Here is a 17,237-nt window from a genome sequence, read left to right as displayed (position 1 = left end):
ACAATTTTTCAAGACGAGGAAACCATGCAAATTAACCGATTGTGTAAAATTCTTTGAAAATACTAAATTTCACGACTATACTCAATATAGTCTTCTATGTTTCTGTCTTGATCCAATAGAACTCGCACTCGACCTTTGGTCTTGTCATCGAAGAATCCTCGTCGCAACTGATCCTGCATCTGCTCCAGATAGAGCTCATACGCTGACATATACCCTCTGACAAATTGAACGACCTCCTCATTCGTCATACTCTCCCCCGTCCGCTGAAAAAGATCATGTTCCTGCTGTAGTCTCCATTTGTACACATTGCCCAGGCTTGAGGTATCCAAATGGAGAAGAAAGTCCAAATGTTGCTGTCCCAAAAATTGATCGCAGTATTGACGCAGCTTCTCATTTGCTTCTAGCAAGTGCCCAAGCGCATGGTCCTTCAATGTTTTGACTGGAAAATCGGTTGTTTCTTCTTGTTGAAATTCTCTCTCCCATTTTTGTCGGATGATAGCCTCATCCAGAGGCTGGAACCCAACACACCACCCTTCAAATATCACAACATCAATCTGCGTTCCGGCCGGAACACATTGCCACTTCTCTTTTGGTGCCCTTCCACCTTCTCCGTTGAATTTGCTCTTGTCGAACAATGGAATGATAACTTCACAGTCGCTGTTCAAACTATCGAAGAAAGAACGCGCAAGTTCCATATCGTGCGTTCCAGGTTGGCCGCGGGTTTGAACCAGTTTGTTGTCTGGGTTGGCAAGGCGGAGCTTGACGAGATTGCCATGGTCAAGATAAAGATCATCAAGTGAGATGCTGATCGTGTTATATTTGTGTTTGTGGTTTAGTTGTTTCACAAAAGTATTGGTCCATGTCGATTTGCCACTTCCTTGGAGGCCTGTCAGGCCGAAAATGAAAGGTGTTTTTATTGAAGTGGTAGACCGAGCTTGGATATGGCGGTCGATGTACGGTACGAGATTGTCCACAATACCTCCAATCATTTCCTGGGAGACAGGCATTTTGAAGAACTTGCTACTCAAGTCTCACTTGGATTCTTGACTGGGATGACTGTTGTAGTAGACGTCTTGTACATGGAACGAGTAAGCTCTTCCGGGTTTCATATGGATCAAGTTTCTATGATGCATTCGCATGATGGACACCTCGACCGAGTCGACAGTTGTGGCCATAGTTAGGGTTGGCCGGACATGTCTTTGTCCGGCAGATCACCCGGAATATGGAACCCCGACACACAACAACCGGACAAGTCAATCTCCGCACCCCGCGATCAAGTTGGATGAGCTCTGAGAGATCATGCGATAGGCTCTGGGTAGATTTGATGTGGATTCCTAATTGCTTAGGGCAAAAGTCGAATTCCTTTAAGATCCGCTGAACGCGCTGACTTCATCCATTCCTGTCAACACCCCAAACCGGACAAGAACATCAAAAGTCACCATGTCTCCCTCAGCTACTAGCCAAAAGACATATAGCATCGCTTCTATCCCTGCTGATGGAATCGGACCGGAGGTCATCAATGCTGGCATTACTGCCCTAAATGCCTTGACCGATACCCTCAAGACCTTCAAGCTGGACTTTAAGAACTACGACTGGAGCTCCGAGACTTACAAGAAGACCGGAAAATACATCCCCGATGGTGGACTCGAAGAACTGAAGAAACACGACGCCATTTTCTTCGGCGCTGTCGGCGCTCCTGGTAAGCACAAACCGCTATTCCATAGGAAATATAGTTCTAACTTACAAAAGACGTCCCTGATCACATTTCCCTGTGGGGTCTCCGTCTGGCCATTTGCCAGCCTTTCCAGCAGTATGCTAACGTGCGCCCAACCCGCGTATTCCGTGGTACTGAGTCTCCGTTGCGAAAGTGCGGTCCGAACGATCTTGACTGGGTGATCATTCGCGAGAACAGCGAGGGAGAGTACGCCGGTCAGGGTGGTCGCTCACACGCTGGCAAGCCCTGGGAAGTCGCCACCGAGGTTTCGATCTTCTCCCGCCACGGCGTAGAGAGAATCATGCGCTTTGCCTTTGAGACTGCCCAGAAGCGCCCTCGTAAGCTTTTGACCGTGGTCACCAAGAGCAATGCCCAGCGCAACGGAATGGTTCTCTGGGATGAGGTCGCCAAGGCCGTTGCTGTTGACTTCCCTGATGTTACCGTTGACAAGATGCTTGTTGATGCCATGACTACTCGTATGGTTCTGAAGCCCGAGAGTCTGGATACTATTGTGGCTACCAACCTGGTAAGTGATGCAATAAGAAGATAATCCGATCTGGTCCCGACTCACAATTATCTAGCACGCTGATATCCTGTCTGACCTTGCTGCCTCCTTGGCTGGTTCCATTGGCATTGCTCCTACCTCCAACCTCGACCCTACTCGGGAGTACCCCAGTATGTTCGAGCCTATTCATGGCTCTGCCTTTGATATCACCGGCATGGGTATCTCCAACCCTGTCGCTACCTTCTGGACTGCCGCTGAGATGCTTGCCTGGCTCGGCGAGGAGGACGCTTCCAAGAAGCTCTTGGACTGTGTCGAGAACGTTTGCGAGCAGGGCGTTCTTACTCGCGATTTGGGTGGCAATGCTACGACTAAGCAAGTCACTGATGCTGTGGTTGCTGAAATCCAGAAGCTTGCAGCCAGCAAATAAAGTCTGATGGATTTGACAAAAAATTGGAACGTGAAATGAATATGAACAACGTTAGAATGAGTCAAGCTACAACTCATTTGAGACCAAAAGATCTTTCTTAGTGCATAGTATCACAAAAGAGAGAATTTGTCGGCCTGATATTACCGCCAAGCAAATTTTCCACGCAGCTAACTCATAAGGCTTGGCCTGACATGAGGTTTCCGTTCCCTAGTTCAGAGGAAAAAGTGTAAGTTAAGCATAAAGTAAGCCTCAATTGAGCCTCACATTCCCTGATGTTACGAGCCATTCACATCATTTATATCGCCTATCAAGTGAGCGATTTACACTGCGCTGAACAACGCATAACCACAGCTGATGTCTCGTCTCGTGTCTGTAACCCTCTCGTGTGTTTTGGGGGTGTACAAGTCCGCTTAGCCAGTTCTACAGAGACCTCTTTCAACTATTTACAGTTAGTTTACGACTGCTTCTTGAACTTTCCTCACCCGGAGAGTGCTGCAAAGCACACAATTCTAACGCCAGAAAACGGTATTACTTCTTCTTTCCCGGTACTCTCATCGGTACACTCTCAAGTTCCGTCTTGTCTGATTTTCTTGGTCGTCAGCAGACAATATTTCTCGGATCAAGATGGCTACTATCATCAGTGAATTCTTGCAGGTTTCAATGTCTGTGCATTTGGTGATTATCGGTTTCATGTTCTTGTTCTTGTCGGAATTACCCCTTGGTTGGTTTGCATCAACCGGACAGAGAAGGCCACTGTCAACCTTGCTGTACTCAATGATTCATATCCCAATGATAAGGCTATGAGGTCAGAAGTCTCTAGTATTGAGTTAACATTCGAGGTCACTACACAATGTAAAGCAGTGCTTCGTGGGACTTTCCTAGGACCGATGATGGATAATTGCTTTATTGATTCCATCTTTTTATTGTCCTGTCATTCTTATGGCATGGCTGGCTGCTGGAATTTATGAGAAGAGACAGTCATGCTCTGTTGGAATGGAAGAGAATGTCCGTCAGTACTGGGGTATTTTATATTAGCATGTGGCTTTTGAAATGCCTGCTCCAACAATATATGTTTACTAGTCAGATATTAACGTGATAGGTCAGAAGTCTATAGTCAAATATGTTTATGGTATGTCTTCAAGGCTGTCAAAAACCCCGTTGTTATTGCCGGTTTTTCCAAGCGAAGTTATAGAAACGATTCGGATATAAGTTAACTGAACTATACCTCGGGAAGAACCAAGACAGCATGAAGCAACTACCGATTTGCCCGATACTCTCGGCTTAGACTCACGACACCGTGAGAAATCGGAAACTCGCATGCAATAAACCAATACAAATAATCGGTTGGTCATAGTTCGGCGCAATCGGAAGCGTGTCTCCAACGCCCATCGGAATGCCGATACGGAGAACGAGAATGCCGGCCTCACCCGCAAATCAGAAACCAGCAATTGCCCATGATACTCCACAAATTTCGGCGTTAGAATGATAGCTTGAAACCAAGCGAATCGACAGCCATGATTGGCTCCATTGCTTTTCGTGCAAATATAGCCAGCCCCGCGAATAGCAGAGAAAGCACATTCCTCCGTCTATCGGGACTTTACCCCGGAGTCCAAAGCCCCAACAACACCGCGGCAAACTTGTTCTTGGGCCCTAGCGTCACGGGTTTAGTCACTTCTGCTGCCATCGGATCGTGGACACGGGATTTTCGGCGGAAAGGTTGACTGTGATTGGCTGTCCCCTGGTCCCATAGCCACGGGATCCGATGACGGCAGAGTCGCCCGGAGATGTCGGTTTGTTCTAGATGGGTGAGAGTCAATGAATTGGAATAAATAACTCGTTATCAAGTAGGCGGTCATGTTGGAAGCCGGTTCATTATCCGTGTGACGGGTGGCTCCGGGTTGATATCCTTGAAACCGTGGGGGATGAGGTTAGGGCTGGAACTATACTTATAGATATTGGTCCTCGCTGGACTTGCTAATGAAATACTTTAAGCTACTCTCACACAGAGCAGAGCATCAACCTATTTTTACTTCTTCTATTTCTCTATATTCAGTCATAACCCTACCATAACCCTACCATATGGCTCCCTCAATCGATGACGTTGCCCATAGCCAGGTCCAGGCATTCCCTGCCTGCAAGGTTGGAATCAATGGCTTCGGTCGTATCGGTTAGTGAAACAGAAAACGGCTTCAAATCTCAAAAGGAAGTCCCTCCTAATGAAGATATACAGGTCGCAACGTGCTCCGCGCAGCCCTAGTCCGCTCCGACATCCAAGTCGTCGCAATCAACCACACATGCGTCACTGTCGAAGACCTCATTTACCTTGTCCGCTACGACTCCTCAATGGGCAGTCTGGACGAGAAGACCCCTATTCACGCCCTCTCCGATAACCTCATCTCAATCAACGGCAAGCACATCGCCCTCACATCCGAACGGGACCTGAAGAAGCTCAACTGGGCCGCCCTGGGAGTCGACTACGTCCTTGAATGCACAGGCAAATTCACCAAGCGTGATCTCGCCCTCGACCATGTCACTCACGGCCAGGCCAAGCGTGTCCTCATCTCTGCTCCTAGCTCCGACTCGCCTACCTTTGTCTACGGTGTCAACGAGGACTCCTATACTCCCAATGAAGAATGCCGCGTTGTGTCAAACGCTAGCTGCACTACCAACTGTGTGACTCCTGTCTTGAAGGTTCTTGATGCATCTTTCGGCCTTACACAAGGCTTCTTGACTACTATCCATGCCGCAACGAGGTCACAGCAAGTCTTGGATGGATATAGCAAGAAGAACAAGCGACTGGGTAAGAGGCTTGGTAGATCTTAACTTCAAGGCATTGAGCTAATACTTCATATCAGGTCGTGGTGTCTTCAATAACATTATCCCCACAACCACTGGTGCAGCCAAGGCTGTCGCTGCCGTTCTCCCCGGCTTGAAGGGCAAGGTGACTGGTGTCTCGATCCGTGTCCCAACGTGAGTCAACCTCCAAACGATTAGACTTTGAAAACAAGAACTAATATCAAACCTCTCAGCCCCAACGTCTCAATGATCGATCTTACATTCAGCACCGAGAAGCCAACCTCGCTGGCCGAGGTCATCTCCGCCTTCCGACGAGCTTCCAAGATGGAGATGGCCGGCGTTCTCAAGGTTGCCGACGACGAGCTGGTCAGCAGTGACTACAATGGCAGTCCCTTCAGCGCCATCATCGATGCCCCTTCATGCATGGAATTGAACCCTCAGGTAAGTCATTGTTTCTTGAGTGTCTACTATATAGTTTTTACTAACTTGTTGCAGTTCTTCAAGATCATGGCATGGTATGATAACGAATGGGGATACTCTAACCGTTTGTTGGATTTGACCACTTATGTGCATGCCCAGGAGGTTGTTTGAGTCTCAGCATAGCATGGATACGGCGTTTTGGGAATTGAAGTGGACATAGAAGTTGTGTTCTTTTAGAATATTAATGGGAAAATGGGGGAAATACATTCTTTTTTCATAGCAAGCCTTTCTTTTCACGCTATACAGAGATGAACTAGAAGAAGATATTAACCTATTGATTATAAGAAGATCGGCTCAAAGATTCCGGATTTGATTTGCCCACAAGCTACAAGGCAGTTGCACTACACTGACTGCAGTGTATAAGTACGCTTTGGGTTATGCATGGCATTGGCAATTTTGAAGAAGAAGAAGGGAAGAAAAGTAGACCATACGGCAGCCCTGAAGACCAAGCTCAGTCCTACATTTTATGGAAGCCTCAACACATTACTGCAGTTGGAACTGTAAGATGCACCCTTTGAACAGATTGACTATTGACATTGTTCTCATAGTGATAGTTACTTCATAACAAAAGAGGTCATTAACATGCAAAACCTAACGAATCTATTTTTTTGACGCATAAACAACATGATCCAAGGGTATCAGTGTCCATCTAGTCTTCATCCATCGACTCCCAGCCATCACCACCACGAGGCGCACCCTCATCAGCCTCCTCTTCACCCTCATCGTCAGACTCCTCATCATCGGCAGTGATACCAACCATGCGCTCCTCGACCTCACCAGCGAACTCAGGCATGCGAGACACGAACGCACGGCGCACAGCGCCGTTGGTCGAGGCATCCCACACCTGCACGTTACCCTGGCTACCGGCAACAGCAACGCGGAAGCCGACTTCTTTGTCGGGAGCAAAGGCAGTAGAGAAGACCTTGCCGACATCGACCTTGCGCGTAACAACCATGTTGGGGCGGTCGTTCTCAACGTTCCAGAGCTTGACGGTCTTGTCTGTTGAACCAGTGACGAGGAAGCCGGGAATGTTGGGGTTGATGTCGAAGGAGGAGACGGAGGAGTCGTGCGCTTGCAAGCTCCAGACGGGCTTGGACTCGGCTGTGCTGGCGGGCACGTTGCGCATGTCGTAGCGGTAGACCATGCCGGCGTCAGTAGTGACGTAGAAGAAATTGGGGTCGTGGGGGTCCCAGCGGACAGCCTCCACGTCGGCGTCGACGCCCCAGCGGGCTCGGGAGTCTGGGGCACGCATGTCGGCTGCCACCACTGTGCGGTCGTAACTGCCGCTGAGGAGGATGGTGGACTCGATTGGGTGCCAGTCTAGTGAGCAGACCTTGTCCGTGTGGTGCGAGTAGGACTTGGCGCAGGTTGTGGTGTTGAGATCCCAGAGCTTGACGGTCTTGTCGGCGGAGGCGGAGGCGAGCAAGTTGCGGTGAGATCGGTTGGCGGCCAGCGCCAGGACAGAGTCGATGTGGTACTCATCATTAGCCTTGGCCTTCTTCTTCTGCTTCTTCTTGGCCTTTTCGGCGTCCTGGCCGCCCTGGCCGAGGATGGCGTTAGGGTACATGCAGTCCACGACGTCCAGATCCCAGATCTCAATATCGGGCTCCATGGTTCCGACAGCGACAAAGTTTCCTTGCGTGCGGTTTTCGGGGTTGTTGCCCACGGGAATGTCGAGCCACTCAAGGCAGAGAGGAATGCCGGGAAGCATGATATCGTGGTGAACGTAGAGGTTGTCGGCGCGGTCTTCGTAGACATAGACCTCAAGGTGGGCAACTTCATCCTCGACCTTTCCGGCCAAGAGGAGGTTGTCGACAGGCAAGATCTGCAACTCCTCGCGTTCGTCGTCATCCTCATCCTCGGGCACCACGAGGTAAGGATCGGCCTCGTTGGGCTGGTGGTAAGCCAGCGATTGAACATTGCCGAACATGGTGATCTTCTCTCCATCCTCATCCTTCTCATCGCTGTCATAGTGGTCCATGTCGAATTCCTTGAGAACATCGTCGTCACTATTATAGAATTAGCACATGCCAATCTTGAGCTTGAAAGCTTCAAGATACGAGCAACTCACTCAGCACTCTCCTTGGTCTTCTTCTCGCTGTCATCATCCATAACTTCAGCAGCACCATCCTTTCCATCCTCATCCATAGGCTCATCTTGAGCAGCGCTCAGACCTTCCTTCGCCTCTTCAAGCTGCATGCGCGCAAGCTTAGATATCCGGCCCATTTCCGCCTCGTCAATCTCATATTTGGTGGGGAACTGGGCAGCGACACCACGTCGCACCCACGCCGTAGTCGTGATCATAGAAGACATAATGAAAGCGTTGCCTAAAAAAACGATCACCTTACAACTTTTTTTTATCGCCGATATTTTTTTATCGGTGAGAGGGGCTGTCCGCCCGGCAGAAATTGGCCGATCAATCTACCGCCCGGGCAATTTGCAGACGCCGTTTGCTTGTCGGTGATTGATCGTACGATTGCTGGTATTGCTTGATTATTTCTCGAGATTGATTATTTGCCGTGTCAAGTCACATAATACTACTGCAATCATGCATTCCCACCTGCACACCCCTTACAACGTCAGTACGTTGAACTCTCTCCATTCCGTGAAGTCTCCGAATACCGGTACTAATTGATGAACTTCAGACTGCGAGGAGATCATGACTGCCCTCGACGAATGCCATGCAAAGGGATTTCTTCACAAGGCCATTGGAAGCTGTAATGATATCAAGCGCGACGTGAACAAATGTCTTTCCGGCGAGCGCTTCGAGCGCGCAAAGCGCAACCGAGACGAAGCCCGCGGAAACCGCAAGCGTATCGAGGCTATCTGGGCCAAGGAGAGAGAGCTCGATCAGGGTCCCTCTAATGTCGCTGCTACCGCTGCCACTGGGACTGCCACAAATGCTGGCGCTCAGAAATAGATGCGACTGGGTGATATATGGCATTATGCTTGGAACTGGAGTTTTGGTTTGCTTTTTGGCCGTTCTGTGAGAAAGTCCAGAACGTGCCTTGTTCTGTTCTCCCATTATATCCAGTCAGATGGATAGTTTGTACGATATTCGAAAATGTAACTGTACATATGATCAATCTCTCTTCTACTGTATTACGTCGTTTGGTTATGTTTGAACTAACAAGCAGTTGAGCTTTGAGTTTTCAAGGTAACGTTAATGCAAATGATATTGGATGTACATAGCTAGTCTACACCAGCTGGACTTTTAGATATAACCCATCCATGAAGAACGCCGTGCCCGGGATGAAAGAAAGATGGAATGCATAATGATAACCAGCATCATGAGTCTAAGCCGTAAAGATCGAATCAAGCATCAACCTCCATAGCAGCAGGCGCATCATTTGACTCAACAGGCTGCTCATCTTCTTGCCAAGCACCCTTATTGTGACGGCGCTTTCGCTTCGGCTTAGCAGCAGACTCATCACCATCAGGCTGCTCAGTAGCATCCGCATCGACCTTCTTCTTCGGTGTCGGGGCAGACTCATCCGTTCTCTTCTTGGGCTTCTTCATACTAAGCGGGTTGGGACCCTTAACCTTAGGACCACGCTTCTTCTTAGGTTCGGCCGATTCTTCGCCCTCGCCTTCACCCTCTCCGTCGCGCTTGCGTTTGCCAAGCATAGGATCAGCGTCCAATCCAGCGCGGAACTTAACTCGTTCCACGCCATCACGGACCGTCTCGGAGGAGCCACTCATAGGCTCGAGAACCATGACGGAGCGTTTGACGTAGATGATAGGCACACCGGGGATGGAGCGGGCTTTAAAACGCAAAGCTCGAGAACGGCGCATGGCCTCTTCTTCTTTGCGCTCGTCTTCGCGCTTGTATTTCCGCGGCTCGTCGTTGGAGTTTCGCTTCTTCAGAATTGGGTCTGCACTCGCGAGGATGTAGTGCTCCTTGTTCTTCTTTGAGTCTGCGTTGGGGGACAGCAGAGAGAGGAGGCATTCAATCTCGTCGATTGGTGTGTGCTCCGCATTGTGGGTGCAGTGGCGGAGTGGAAGTTCTGTTGGCGGGGGGAGGAACAACGGTCTGTAAGGCTTTTCTGTTTTCGGGTTGATGGGTTGCGCGGCCATGATAGCGGCGAGTGAACATTTCGTCAATACTGGGGTTGGTTAGTTGAGATGCTTCTTTGAAATGGAGGAGCGGGTTTGGCTGAACTAACGGGGCTTAACTTTGCCTTGCACAGTCCGCTCAAGTGCAGGAATCAAATCCATCTTAAATGAATCTGTGGCGCGAAGGAAGTTCGAGTCCACTGTTCAAGCGCAGGTTAGTACTGTACATCGGAAAAGAGTATCGAGATCGACATACCCAGTACCTGGTAGGCCTCGCGGAACCCAAAAGCGAGCTCATATTGGTGCATAAGCTTGCGATACTTCTTAGAACGTTTGGCCCTCATTGTGAAAGTTGAAGGTCAAGATATTGGTAATTTGAGGTGTCGAGTATGAGCTTCTGGCGTCGACCGAAACTTTTTTCATTTTGCCGGGCGGCGACCCAAGGCGGTGTTGTGGTCTGTGCAGAGAACAGTACCCAGTACTTGCTCTGAGTGGGGCTTCGCTATCAAATCGATGTACCCTGTACTTCCCTTCGTTCAAGTGTCTAGTTTATCTACTGAAGTCTTACAAGGCCAATTTATTATGGGATCTTTGTTCATTAAAGAGACATTAAGACATAAATATTATTCTTGTGTTGATGGACCAAGACGTCGCTTGATCAAGGCAAATCTAATTCATGACCATGGAGAGCCAGCTCTTGCCATGATAATCTGATTGAATAATGTGCATGGATATGGAATTTCCATTTCATGAGAAGGCAACAGAGAGGTATGGCCTTCCAGCAGATTGCAGACTGACTGATACACCTTTACTATTTTCATAGTAATTGCTGTGCAGCTCTCATTGCGAACGAGGGCCCTCTGGCAGGCAGGGTTGAATGAGTCTTTGCCTCACCGCGATTCATGGCTTGAAAAAGAGACTGGCGGTTGATAACTTCAATTCTTCGGGTGAAAGACGGCCACGAGAGCAGTAAGTGCGTCAGTCCCGGTCGTGGGCAGCAGTCGCTCAAACTGCGCTGTGTCTCGAGACTTTCTTGGCATGGTCGGAAGATATGGCATCGGAGCTGGATTCAGTAGCTGGGTTGCGTTGTTCAAAGTTTGGTAACGATGAGACCTGACTTCCAAGCATGGCACAGTCACTGCATCTCAGAATCGTGCGATATGATATAGAAGGATGTGTTCATGATGCTGATTGCATCTCATCCCACTCTTTTCTTGCAGGAAGCTACCACAACGGATATATCGTCCATTTTGCCTGTTCAGGATTAGTAAAAGAATAAGAATGTTCTAAGACCAAGGATAGATCTTACCTCCTTCAATAGCAAGTCCCTCATCCACGGCCTTCTCCATAAACGGGCTCTCCGCGAAAGGATCCCGGGCAATGGCCAGAGCAGCATGGAGCAACTCCCGGGCGACGTATACATTCCGTTCATCGGACAGTCCAGGATTCTGGGCCACCTCCGCAGCCACAGCATGTCCCAGGTCCCACTTGTTGATGCTGTCGGTGATGACTTTCAATACCTCGTGTTCCCAGAGATTGTCCATCACACCGTCAGACAGGGCCAGAACGACATCGTCTTCCTCTATCGCAACCTTTGATAATACCGCATCTTTCCTCGGTGTGTCGACGCTGTTCGTTCCGAGTTGCATGGGACAGTCGAACCAGTGCCATTGCTCCGCGGTTCGAAATATGACTTTCTCCTCGCTTGGCCGGATCACGAGGATCTTGCAGTCGCCGAGATTCGTCACGTATAACAGTGGATTCTGTGTGCCATCCTTCTCATTCGTCCAGTGTAGAATAGCGGTTGCCGAGGTGGTCGTTCCTTGCCAATGTGTAGGAGATGTTGTCGCGCGAATCGTCTCTTCGTATGCAGATTGCAAGTATCCGACCGGGTCGAGACAGCTGGTGCTCTTATCAATGTTACCCTCGACCTCGAGAGCCCAGAAGTGTAGCAGGAGTCTCGACCAGAGACTGTAACCCAAGTCAGCGCTCATCCAACATCCAATATCCAACCAGGGGGATCACTCACGCAGCATGGCCATGGGGTCTCGTGGCCCAAGCGCCGACGCCATCGTCGACGCCTAGGAAGTTTTCCGAGACCAGGATGGCATCGTCTCCGTTGTTTAGACCCCGGACTAGCTCGCCCTTGACGGATAATCTCTTATCCTGGCTCAGTTGAGTGGTCAAGGGATCGGAAAAGGATGTGGACGGTGGAGACAGGAACGGCGGGGGAAATGGCCGTGGGGGTCGTTTCGCACACAGAGCATATCCGGTCTCGAATCTAAATGGCGATTTTCGGACCTGCTGAGCGACGGGGGTGGTGATGCCGTAGGAGGGCCACACTGCCGCGTGGTATGGCCGTGCCGTGCTCGGCCTTATGTTCGCGATCCACTTGCTGATAGACGTCCAAGGTGATGCCTTGGTCACCATGACTCAGCTCAGAAGGATCTGTTAAGTCATGGGGGGAAAGAGAGAAAAAAGTCGGTCAAATTGGTCAAATTGGTGTTCTGACGCTCACCGGGGCCGATCGTGGTATCTCCAATTTTCACTGGTCTGCGCCGCCGACTGTTCCTGGCCCTACGGAGTATCTCTGATCATCGGAGTTGGCCGTCACATTCCGCGTATTTATTGTACTGGGGATCTAAACAGCCTACATATGATCTATAGGGCTGACTAGAAGTCATTCTACACGACTATTATTAACTATAAATGACTATGATTACTATTTTCATCAACTCTACCCCGTACCCTAGTTCATAAGGTTCTGATCGGCACCTTCTAGTCTCCATAGATCTGTGGGTCGCTTTAGTGTATACCGAACTATTGAGTATACTCCTGGAGTAGTCAACTTCCCCTTATCTCACGCTGGGATATCTAGGAGCAATGCTGGTGTACAATAGGGGCTATCGAACTTGTATGATAGGGAACATTCACTCTAACGGTAAGTTAAGTATTGAACAAACATGAAGCATTCTTCGCTTTCTTCGACGTGCGATTGTAGTACACTCGTTTTCGTTTCAAGTTACGGATTGTGCCACTAATAAAAAAATCAATTCCATATCCTAAAATTCAGCCAAATAATGTATCAGCCCTTGCGCAAGTAGGATTGATTCGACTCCGTATTCTAGCTCGCCAATAGGTCCTTCGACATCTCACCACAAGCTTGCAGGATACGAGCAAAGAATAAATTTGGCCGAAGTCATTCGGGATTCAATACTTCAGATCCAACATATCACCCCACATGTCTGTACAGTAGTTGGGAATGAATAGCTCAGAAAAGAGAGGTTCCAGGCTGGTCTTTATGCATTGCCTAGGATGCGACGATTCCTGGCATGTCACCCTCGATTCCTGAGAAACTTGACCTGAGAAAAAGGAGATCTCCAGAAATCGTTCTGGAACCTGCAGAATCAATGCTAGCATTCCCACCGATATTGCTTGGCAGGGGTCCCCTACCTGATGACTAGAAAAGTACTTTTATTGAACAGAGAACAGATCCAAGAACTTCTTGTCGGCAGAGGTATCAAATTCAACGGCGACAAAAACAAGGCCATTCGAGATAAGGTAAAATATCAAATTAGATCGGTGAAGGTATTAACTTAGCGAGGGACATGAGAATTGCTGATCTCATACTACAGTACAAAGTCATTATGCGCTAAACTGTATTTGGTAACTTGCAACCGCAGCCCTAAGTCCCAAGTTGAATACCTCGAAACTCATGTGAACAAATATGGAACGAAGTTAGAATGAACAGGAGAAGAATATACGGGGTTAAACTGTTTCAATTTAATTGAAGCTAGTCAGAATACGTGTGCCTACATAATAAGCTGCGTTAGTCTTTCGTAGCAAGACCCCTTTGTAAGTTAATTATCCACATGTCTGCCTCATGAACTGCCCTCGTAATCACAGTGGGTTCTTTTTTTTTTGCTTTTTGTTGTTTTCGTGTAGACGCTGGTGTGGAAGATAAGTTCGTTTCTTCATGTCATTCGTAGAATTTCATAACTTTCAGTCTGTGCAGCGTAAATCATGAACCATGATTCGAGCGTGATGGTGAAGCAATCAATCTTTGGAAAAAAGAATTGTGTTTCTCAAGGTTGGTCGGACCGGTTCGCAACGCTCCTGGGAGATGAGAACTTCAACCATCTCAAATCCAGTCTCTAGTTCTTCCATGATGACCTGATCAGAAACATCATGTTTCAAAAAGCTCAGGCCGTAAAAGCTCATGCGGGCAACAGTGTTAGCACGAGCAAGGAAGACACCTTTGTTGTAGTTGGGAGTACGGATGACTGTCATAAATCGTACATGTCTCTCGGCGCAAGGACAGTGACGACTAATATCCGCAGTGCATTCATCACAACAGCGACAGGTGGATAGACAGATGCACTTGTGCTCTTTGGTCAACCAGTAAGGTCGGAAGAGGGAGCTTCGGCGGCGTTGTTCTCCGATACAAATGTGATTCAATCTTGCCAACGAAACGTCACGGTTGTCCTTGAGTGTTTCATCTGCCCAGGTGACCGGTCCCAGTTGACCTTGTTCGATAAAAGGCAAGTCGTCGTAGGTAATGTCCTCGGGTAGTACGGTGACTTGATCTACAGTTCGATACTTGTCGGACAATAGCACAATAAGGCTGGGAGCAATTCTATCAAAGAATGGAATAAGGGAGCTCCACTTCTGATAATAGCTCCCTTCTTTGTTCAACAGAATCCCGAGCACGTAACGTCGATAGCCAAACCGATCATAGAGGGCCTCTCCTTTCTTTCTGATGATCTCAGTTGCAGATTTGATGAATTGTCTCTGGTAGTTCTCAACAACGTCTTTCCGAAGCATTGCGCAAATCTGTCGGGAGTCCATCACGTCCTTGAACGCAAGTACGATACGGTAAAGATGTTCAGCCGATGGCAGAAGGAAAGCTCGGCTATGAGCTCGTCTCTCTGCGTTTTCGTCTTCGGCCAGGGAACAAAGTTCAATATTGGCGAGTTCAATGACGATTCGAGCATAGAGAACATAGTAAAGATTTTCAACGATGTCAATCAAAACGGTGATTTTGTGACATTTAATGTTCTCCTCGCTGCGTTTGATCCAGAACATCAAACCATTTGATGATTCGCCCATCTAGAACGGGTGAAGAATGAATGTTAGTCTTTGGGGCTGAGCGAGAGAAAGGGCTTCCTGAAATACCTCAACGCCGTAGCCCAACAGAATAGTCTGCATGAGCTTTGCCGTAGTGTAAAGCTTTATGAATATGCGCATGACCACACCTCGGTGAATCATCTCATCAACACTGTTTAGTCCATGAGCCACAACCTTTGTAGGAGATAGTGGCGAAGGGATCGATTGAGCCATGATCCATTCATTGCTGCTAACGGTGTAGGTACGGGGACCAGAGCCCTGAAGCGAAGGCTAGAAGAGAGTGTTGATTAGTTTCAAGATTAACAGTTATGAAACAAAGTCAGTTCGTTTGATTTAGTCGCTTACCACGAAATCATTGGCTGTTAAGTCAAGTGACTCCTCGTGCGCGGGCAGTGTTTTGTCGACTGGAAGAACAGCAGAAAGATTCAAAGCTTTGATAAATTCCGGGTCAAAATCTTCAAACGGGGTTTTCTTCAAGCCAATGGCTTCATATTTGGTGGAACCAGTTGGAAGCTTCTTGGGTTCCTGGGCCTGCATAGATGAGTCGCTCAACTGCTGAGCCTGATCGCCCGATGCCCTAACAGAATAGGCGCTTGAACCGGAAAAGCGGCTTATCTCCTCCTGCGAGGGCAGTGACTTCAAAGTCTTTGGTTCGTGGTTCGAGATGGATGGGCTTGTTGGGAGACAGTGATTAGCTGTCTGCCGCTTCGAGTTGACCGAGTCCTTCCCGAAATACCGACTCAGTTGCTGCTTCAGAGTCTTTGGCTCGTTGTTCGAGCTGGATGGGCTTTTGGGGGGATAGTGATGGACTTTCTGATGCTGCGAGATGATTGAGTTCTTTTCGAAATATTGACTCTGTTGCTTCGTTAAGGCCTCTGTATCCTTGCTAGAGCGAGACAGTGTGGTTTGAACACCGACGTCACTTGTCTTGAAAGGCAGGGCGAAAGTGTCACTGTTGACAAGACCACTAATCTGTTTCTTCATTATCTTGGGCTCCATGCCGGCATAGATATCGTCGGTTTGCTGCTCTGGGCGGTGCAGGGAGGTATCTGGTTGATGTTCAAAAGGCTTGGGGTTTTTAGAGTATCTCCATGGAGGGGGCAGCAATTCGACCTGTGGGTCCATGATAATGCCAGTGGGACGAGTCTTTGGGGAATTGAATGTCTCGGCTGGGTATGATATGGGGAGATGTTTGCTCAGTGGCTTGGTGCCGTTGGCCTCACACTGCCTCAGAAGATCCGCTTCATGTCCGAGCGCGTCCGCATATCTGAAGAAACCATCCCTGATATCTTCAACACGAAGCCTAGACTGCACGACGTTCTGGGGTGTGACTTGATCCACAATTTCATCCATCATCGCCATGCTGGCCAGAAGATGGCTATCCAGGCACTCCTTGGACCACTTATCATGAGTAGCAACACGATCCTGGTCATCGGAGAGAAATGTTGCAAGACGAGCTTGGGCAAAGCCAGTAGCCATCTTCACAGGGTCCAGACTGTATCGAACGACGGAGTCAAAGCTGGTGGGGGTTAAGGGAGTAAGAGGCGCCCAAGATCCCGAAATGGAACTCGAGCTGGTGGGGGTGCGAAAAGTGTCTGAGGATGAGCCTGTTGGGGACTTGAGGGGAGGTGTAACGTGCAAATTATGAGGCTTGTTCTTCCTAACGCACAGATGTGATCCGGTCACGCTGAAGACATCGTCCTTAGGAATAGGATCCGATATCTTGGGTTTGCGCTTCAACCCCAGCTTAGCGAGAGCCGTATCCCACTTTCCATCTGGTGCCATCATGTAAACAAAAGTTAGAACGGATAGGAACAGATAGGAAAAGAAGAAGAGAAACAAAAAGGGAAATTTCACTACTTTCACTCTGAGGTCTATGGCCCAAACAGGGAAAGAGGGTCCATGCCCCCACGAATGGCGCGCAGACAGTACCTTCCGCTCACTTTAGGCAAAGACTATGGATGGGAGTGTTGACTACTTGAGTGGTAGGCAAGTGCCAAACAGGACACGCATGGGTGAAAGTCTATGCACAATGCTGAGAGGCTTCGATTGATCTTCTAGATTTCCTATTCTGACCAGATACAGTCCAACAATTGTGTATACACAATAGCTTTGAACAGGATTCAATGTCA

The 17,237-nt window shown here is 48.7% G+C and overlaps 8 protein-coding genes across 8 annotated transcripts; 3 read left to right on the top strand and 5 right to left on the bottom strand.

The window, feature by feature from the left end:
• Positions 1-62: 62 nt before the first annotated feature.
• On the bottom strand, positions 63-1,007 carry N7511_008184 (uncharacterized protein; the record flags this gene model as incomplete). The annotated part of the gene is made up of 1 exon (XM_057130561.1): positions 63-1,007. The coding sequence occupies one exon, from the start codon at positions 1,005-1,007 to the stop codon at positions 63-65; it is 945 nt and encodes a 314-aa protein (XP_056982344.1).
• A 433-nt stretch (positions 1,008-1,440) lies between these two features.
• N7511_008183 (putative tartrate dehydrogenase) lies at positions 1,441-2,646 on the top strand (the record flags this gene model as incomplete). Its single annotated transcript, XM_057130560.1, has 3 exons — positions 1,441-1,699; positions 1,750-2,240; positions 2,296-2,646. The coding sequence occupies 3 exons, from the start codon at positions 1,441-1,443 to the stop codon at positions 2,644-2,646; spliced, it is 1,101 nt and encodes a 366-aa protein (XP_056982343.1).
• Positions 2,647-4,725: 2,079 nt separating this feature from the next.
• Positions 4,726-6,033, top strand: N7511_008182 (type I glyceraldehyde-3-phosphate dehydrogenase; the record flags this gene model as incomplete). The annotated part of the gene is made up of 5 exons (XM_057130559.1): positions 4,726-4,813; positions 4,877-5,446; positions 5,502-5,616; positions 5,676-5,883; positions 5,938-6,033. 5 exons carry the CDS (start codon positions 4,726-4,728, stop codon positions 6,031-6,033), a joined length of 1,077 nt encoding a protein of 358 aa, XP_056982342.1.
• A 538-nt stretch (positions 6,034-6,571) lies between these two features.
• N7511_008181 (rRNA-processing protein PWP1) lies at positions 6,572-8,235 on the bottom strand (the record flags this gene model as incomplete). Its single annotated transcript, XM_057130558.1, has 2 exons — positions 6,572-7,931; positions 7,994-8,235. The coding sequence occupies 2 exons, from the start codon at positions 8,233-8,235 to the stop codon at positions 6,572-6,574; spliced, it is 1,602 nt and encodes a 533-aa protein (XP_056982341.1).
• Positions 8,236-8,470: 235 nt separating this feature from the next.
• On the top strand, positions 8,471-8,842 carry N7511_008180 (COX assembly mitochondrial protein; the record flags this gene model as incomplete). The annotated part of the gene is made up of 2 exons (XM_057130557.1): positions 8,471-8,504; positions 8,568-8,842. The coding sequence occupies 2 exons, from the start codon at positions 8,471-8,473 to the stop codon at positions 8,840-8,842; spliced, it is 309 nt and encodes a 102-aa protein (XP_056982340.1).
• A 395-nt stretch (positions 8,843-9,237) lies between these two features.
• On the bottom strand, positions 9,238-10,322 carry N7511_008179 (rRNA-binding ribosome biosynthesis protein UTP23; the record flags this gene model as incomplete). The annotated part of the gene is made up of 3 exons (XM_057130556.1): positions 9,238-10,028; positions 10,089-10,178; positions 10,235-10,322. The coding sequence occupies 3 exons, from the start codon at positions 10,320-10,322 to the stop codon at positions 9,238-9,240; spliced, it is 969 nt and encodes a 322-aa protein (XP_056982339.1).
• Positions 10,323-11,264: 942 nt separating this feature from the next.
• Positions 11,265-12,408, bottom strand: N7511_008178 (uncharacterized protein; the record flags this gene model as incomplete). The annotated part of the gene is made up of 2 exons (XM_057130555.1): positions 11,265-11,949; positions 12,008-12,408. The coding sequence occupies 2 exons, from the start codon at positions 12,406-12,408 to the stop codon at positions 11,265-11,267; spliced, it is 1,086 nt and encodes a 361-aa protein (XP_056982338.1).
• Positions 12,409-14,034: 1,626 nt separating this feature from the next.
• N7511_008177 (uncharacterized protein) lies at positions 14,035-16,890 on the bottom strand (the record flags this gene model as incomplete). Its single annotated transcript, XM_057130554.1, has 3 exons — positions 14,035-15,087; positions 15,154-15,375; positions 15,451-16,890. The coding sequence occupies 3 exons, from the start codon at positions 16,888-16,890 to the stop codon at positions 14,035-14,037; spliced, it is 2,715 nt and encodes a 904-aa protein (XP_056982337.1).
• Positions 16,891-17,237: the final 347 nt, after the last annotated feature.

The sequence above is a fragment of the Penicillium nucicola genome (assembly GCF_028828085.1).
Source record: "Penicillium nucicola strain IBT 29836 chromosome Unknown utg000008l, whole genome shotgun sequence".
Taxonomy (NCBI): Eukaryota; Fungi; Ascomycota; class Eurotiomycetes; order Eurotiales; family Aspergillaceae; genus Penicillium; species Penicillium nucicola.
The sequence above is the reverse complement of the archived record's forward strand: the minus strand, read 5'-3'. Positions and strand labels throughout refer to the sequence as shown.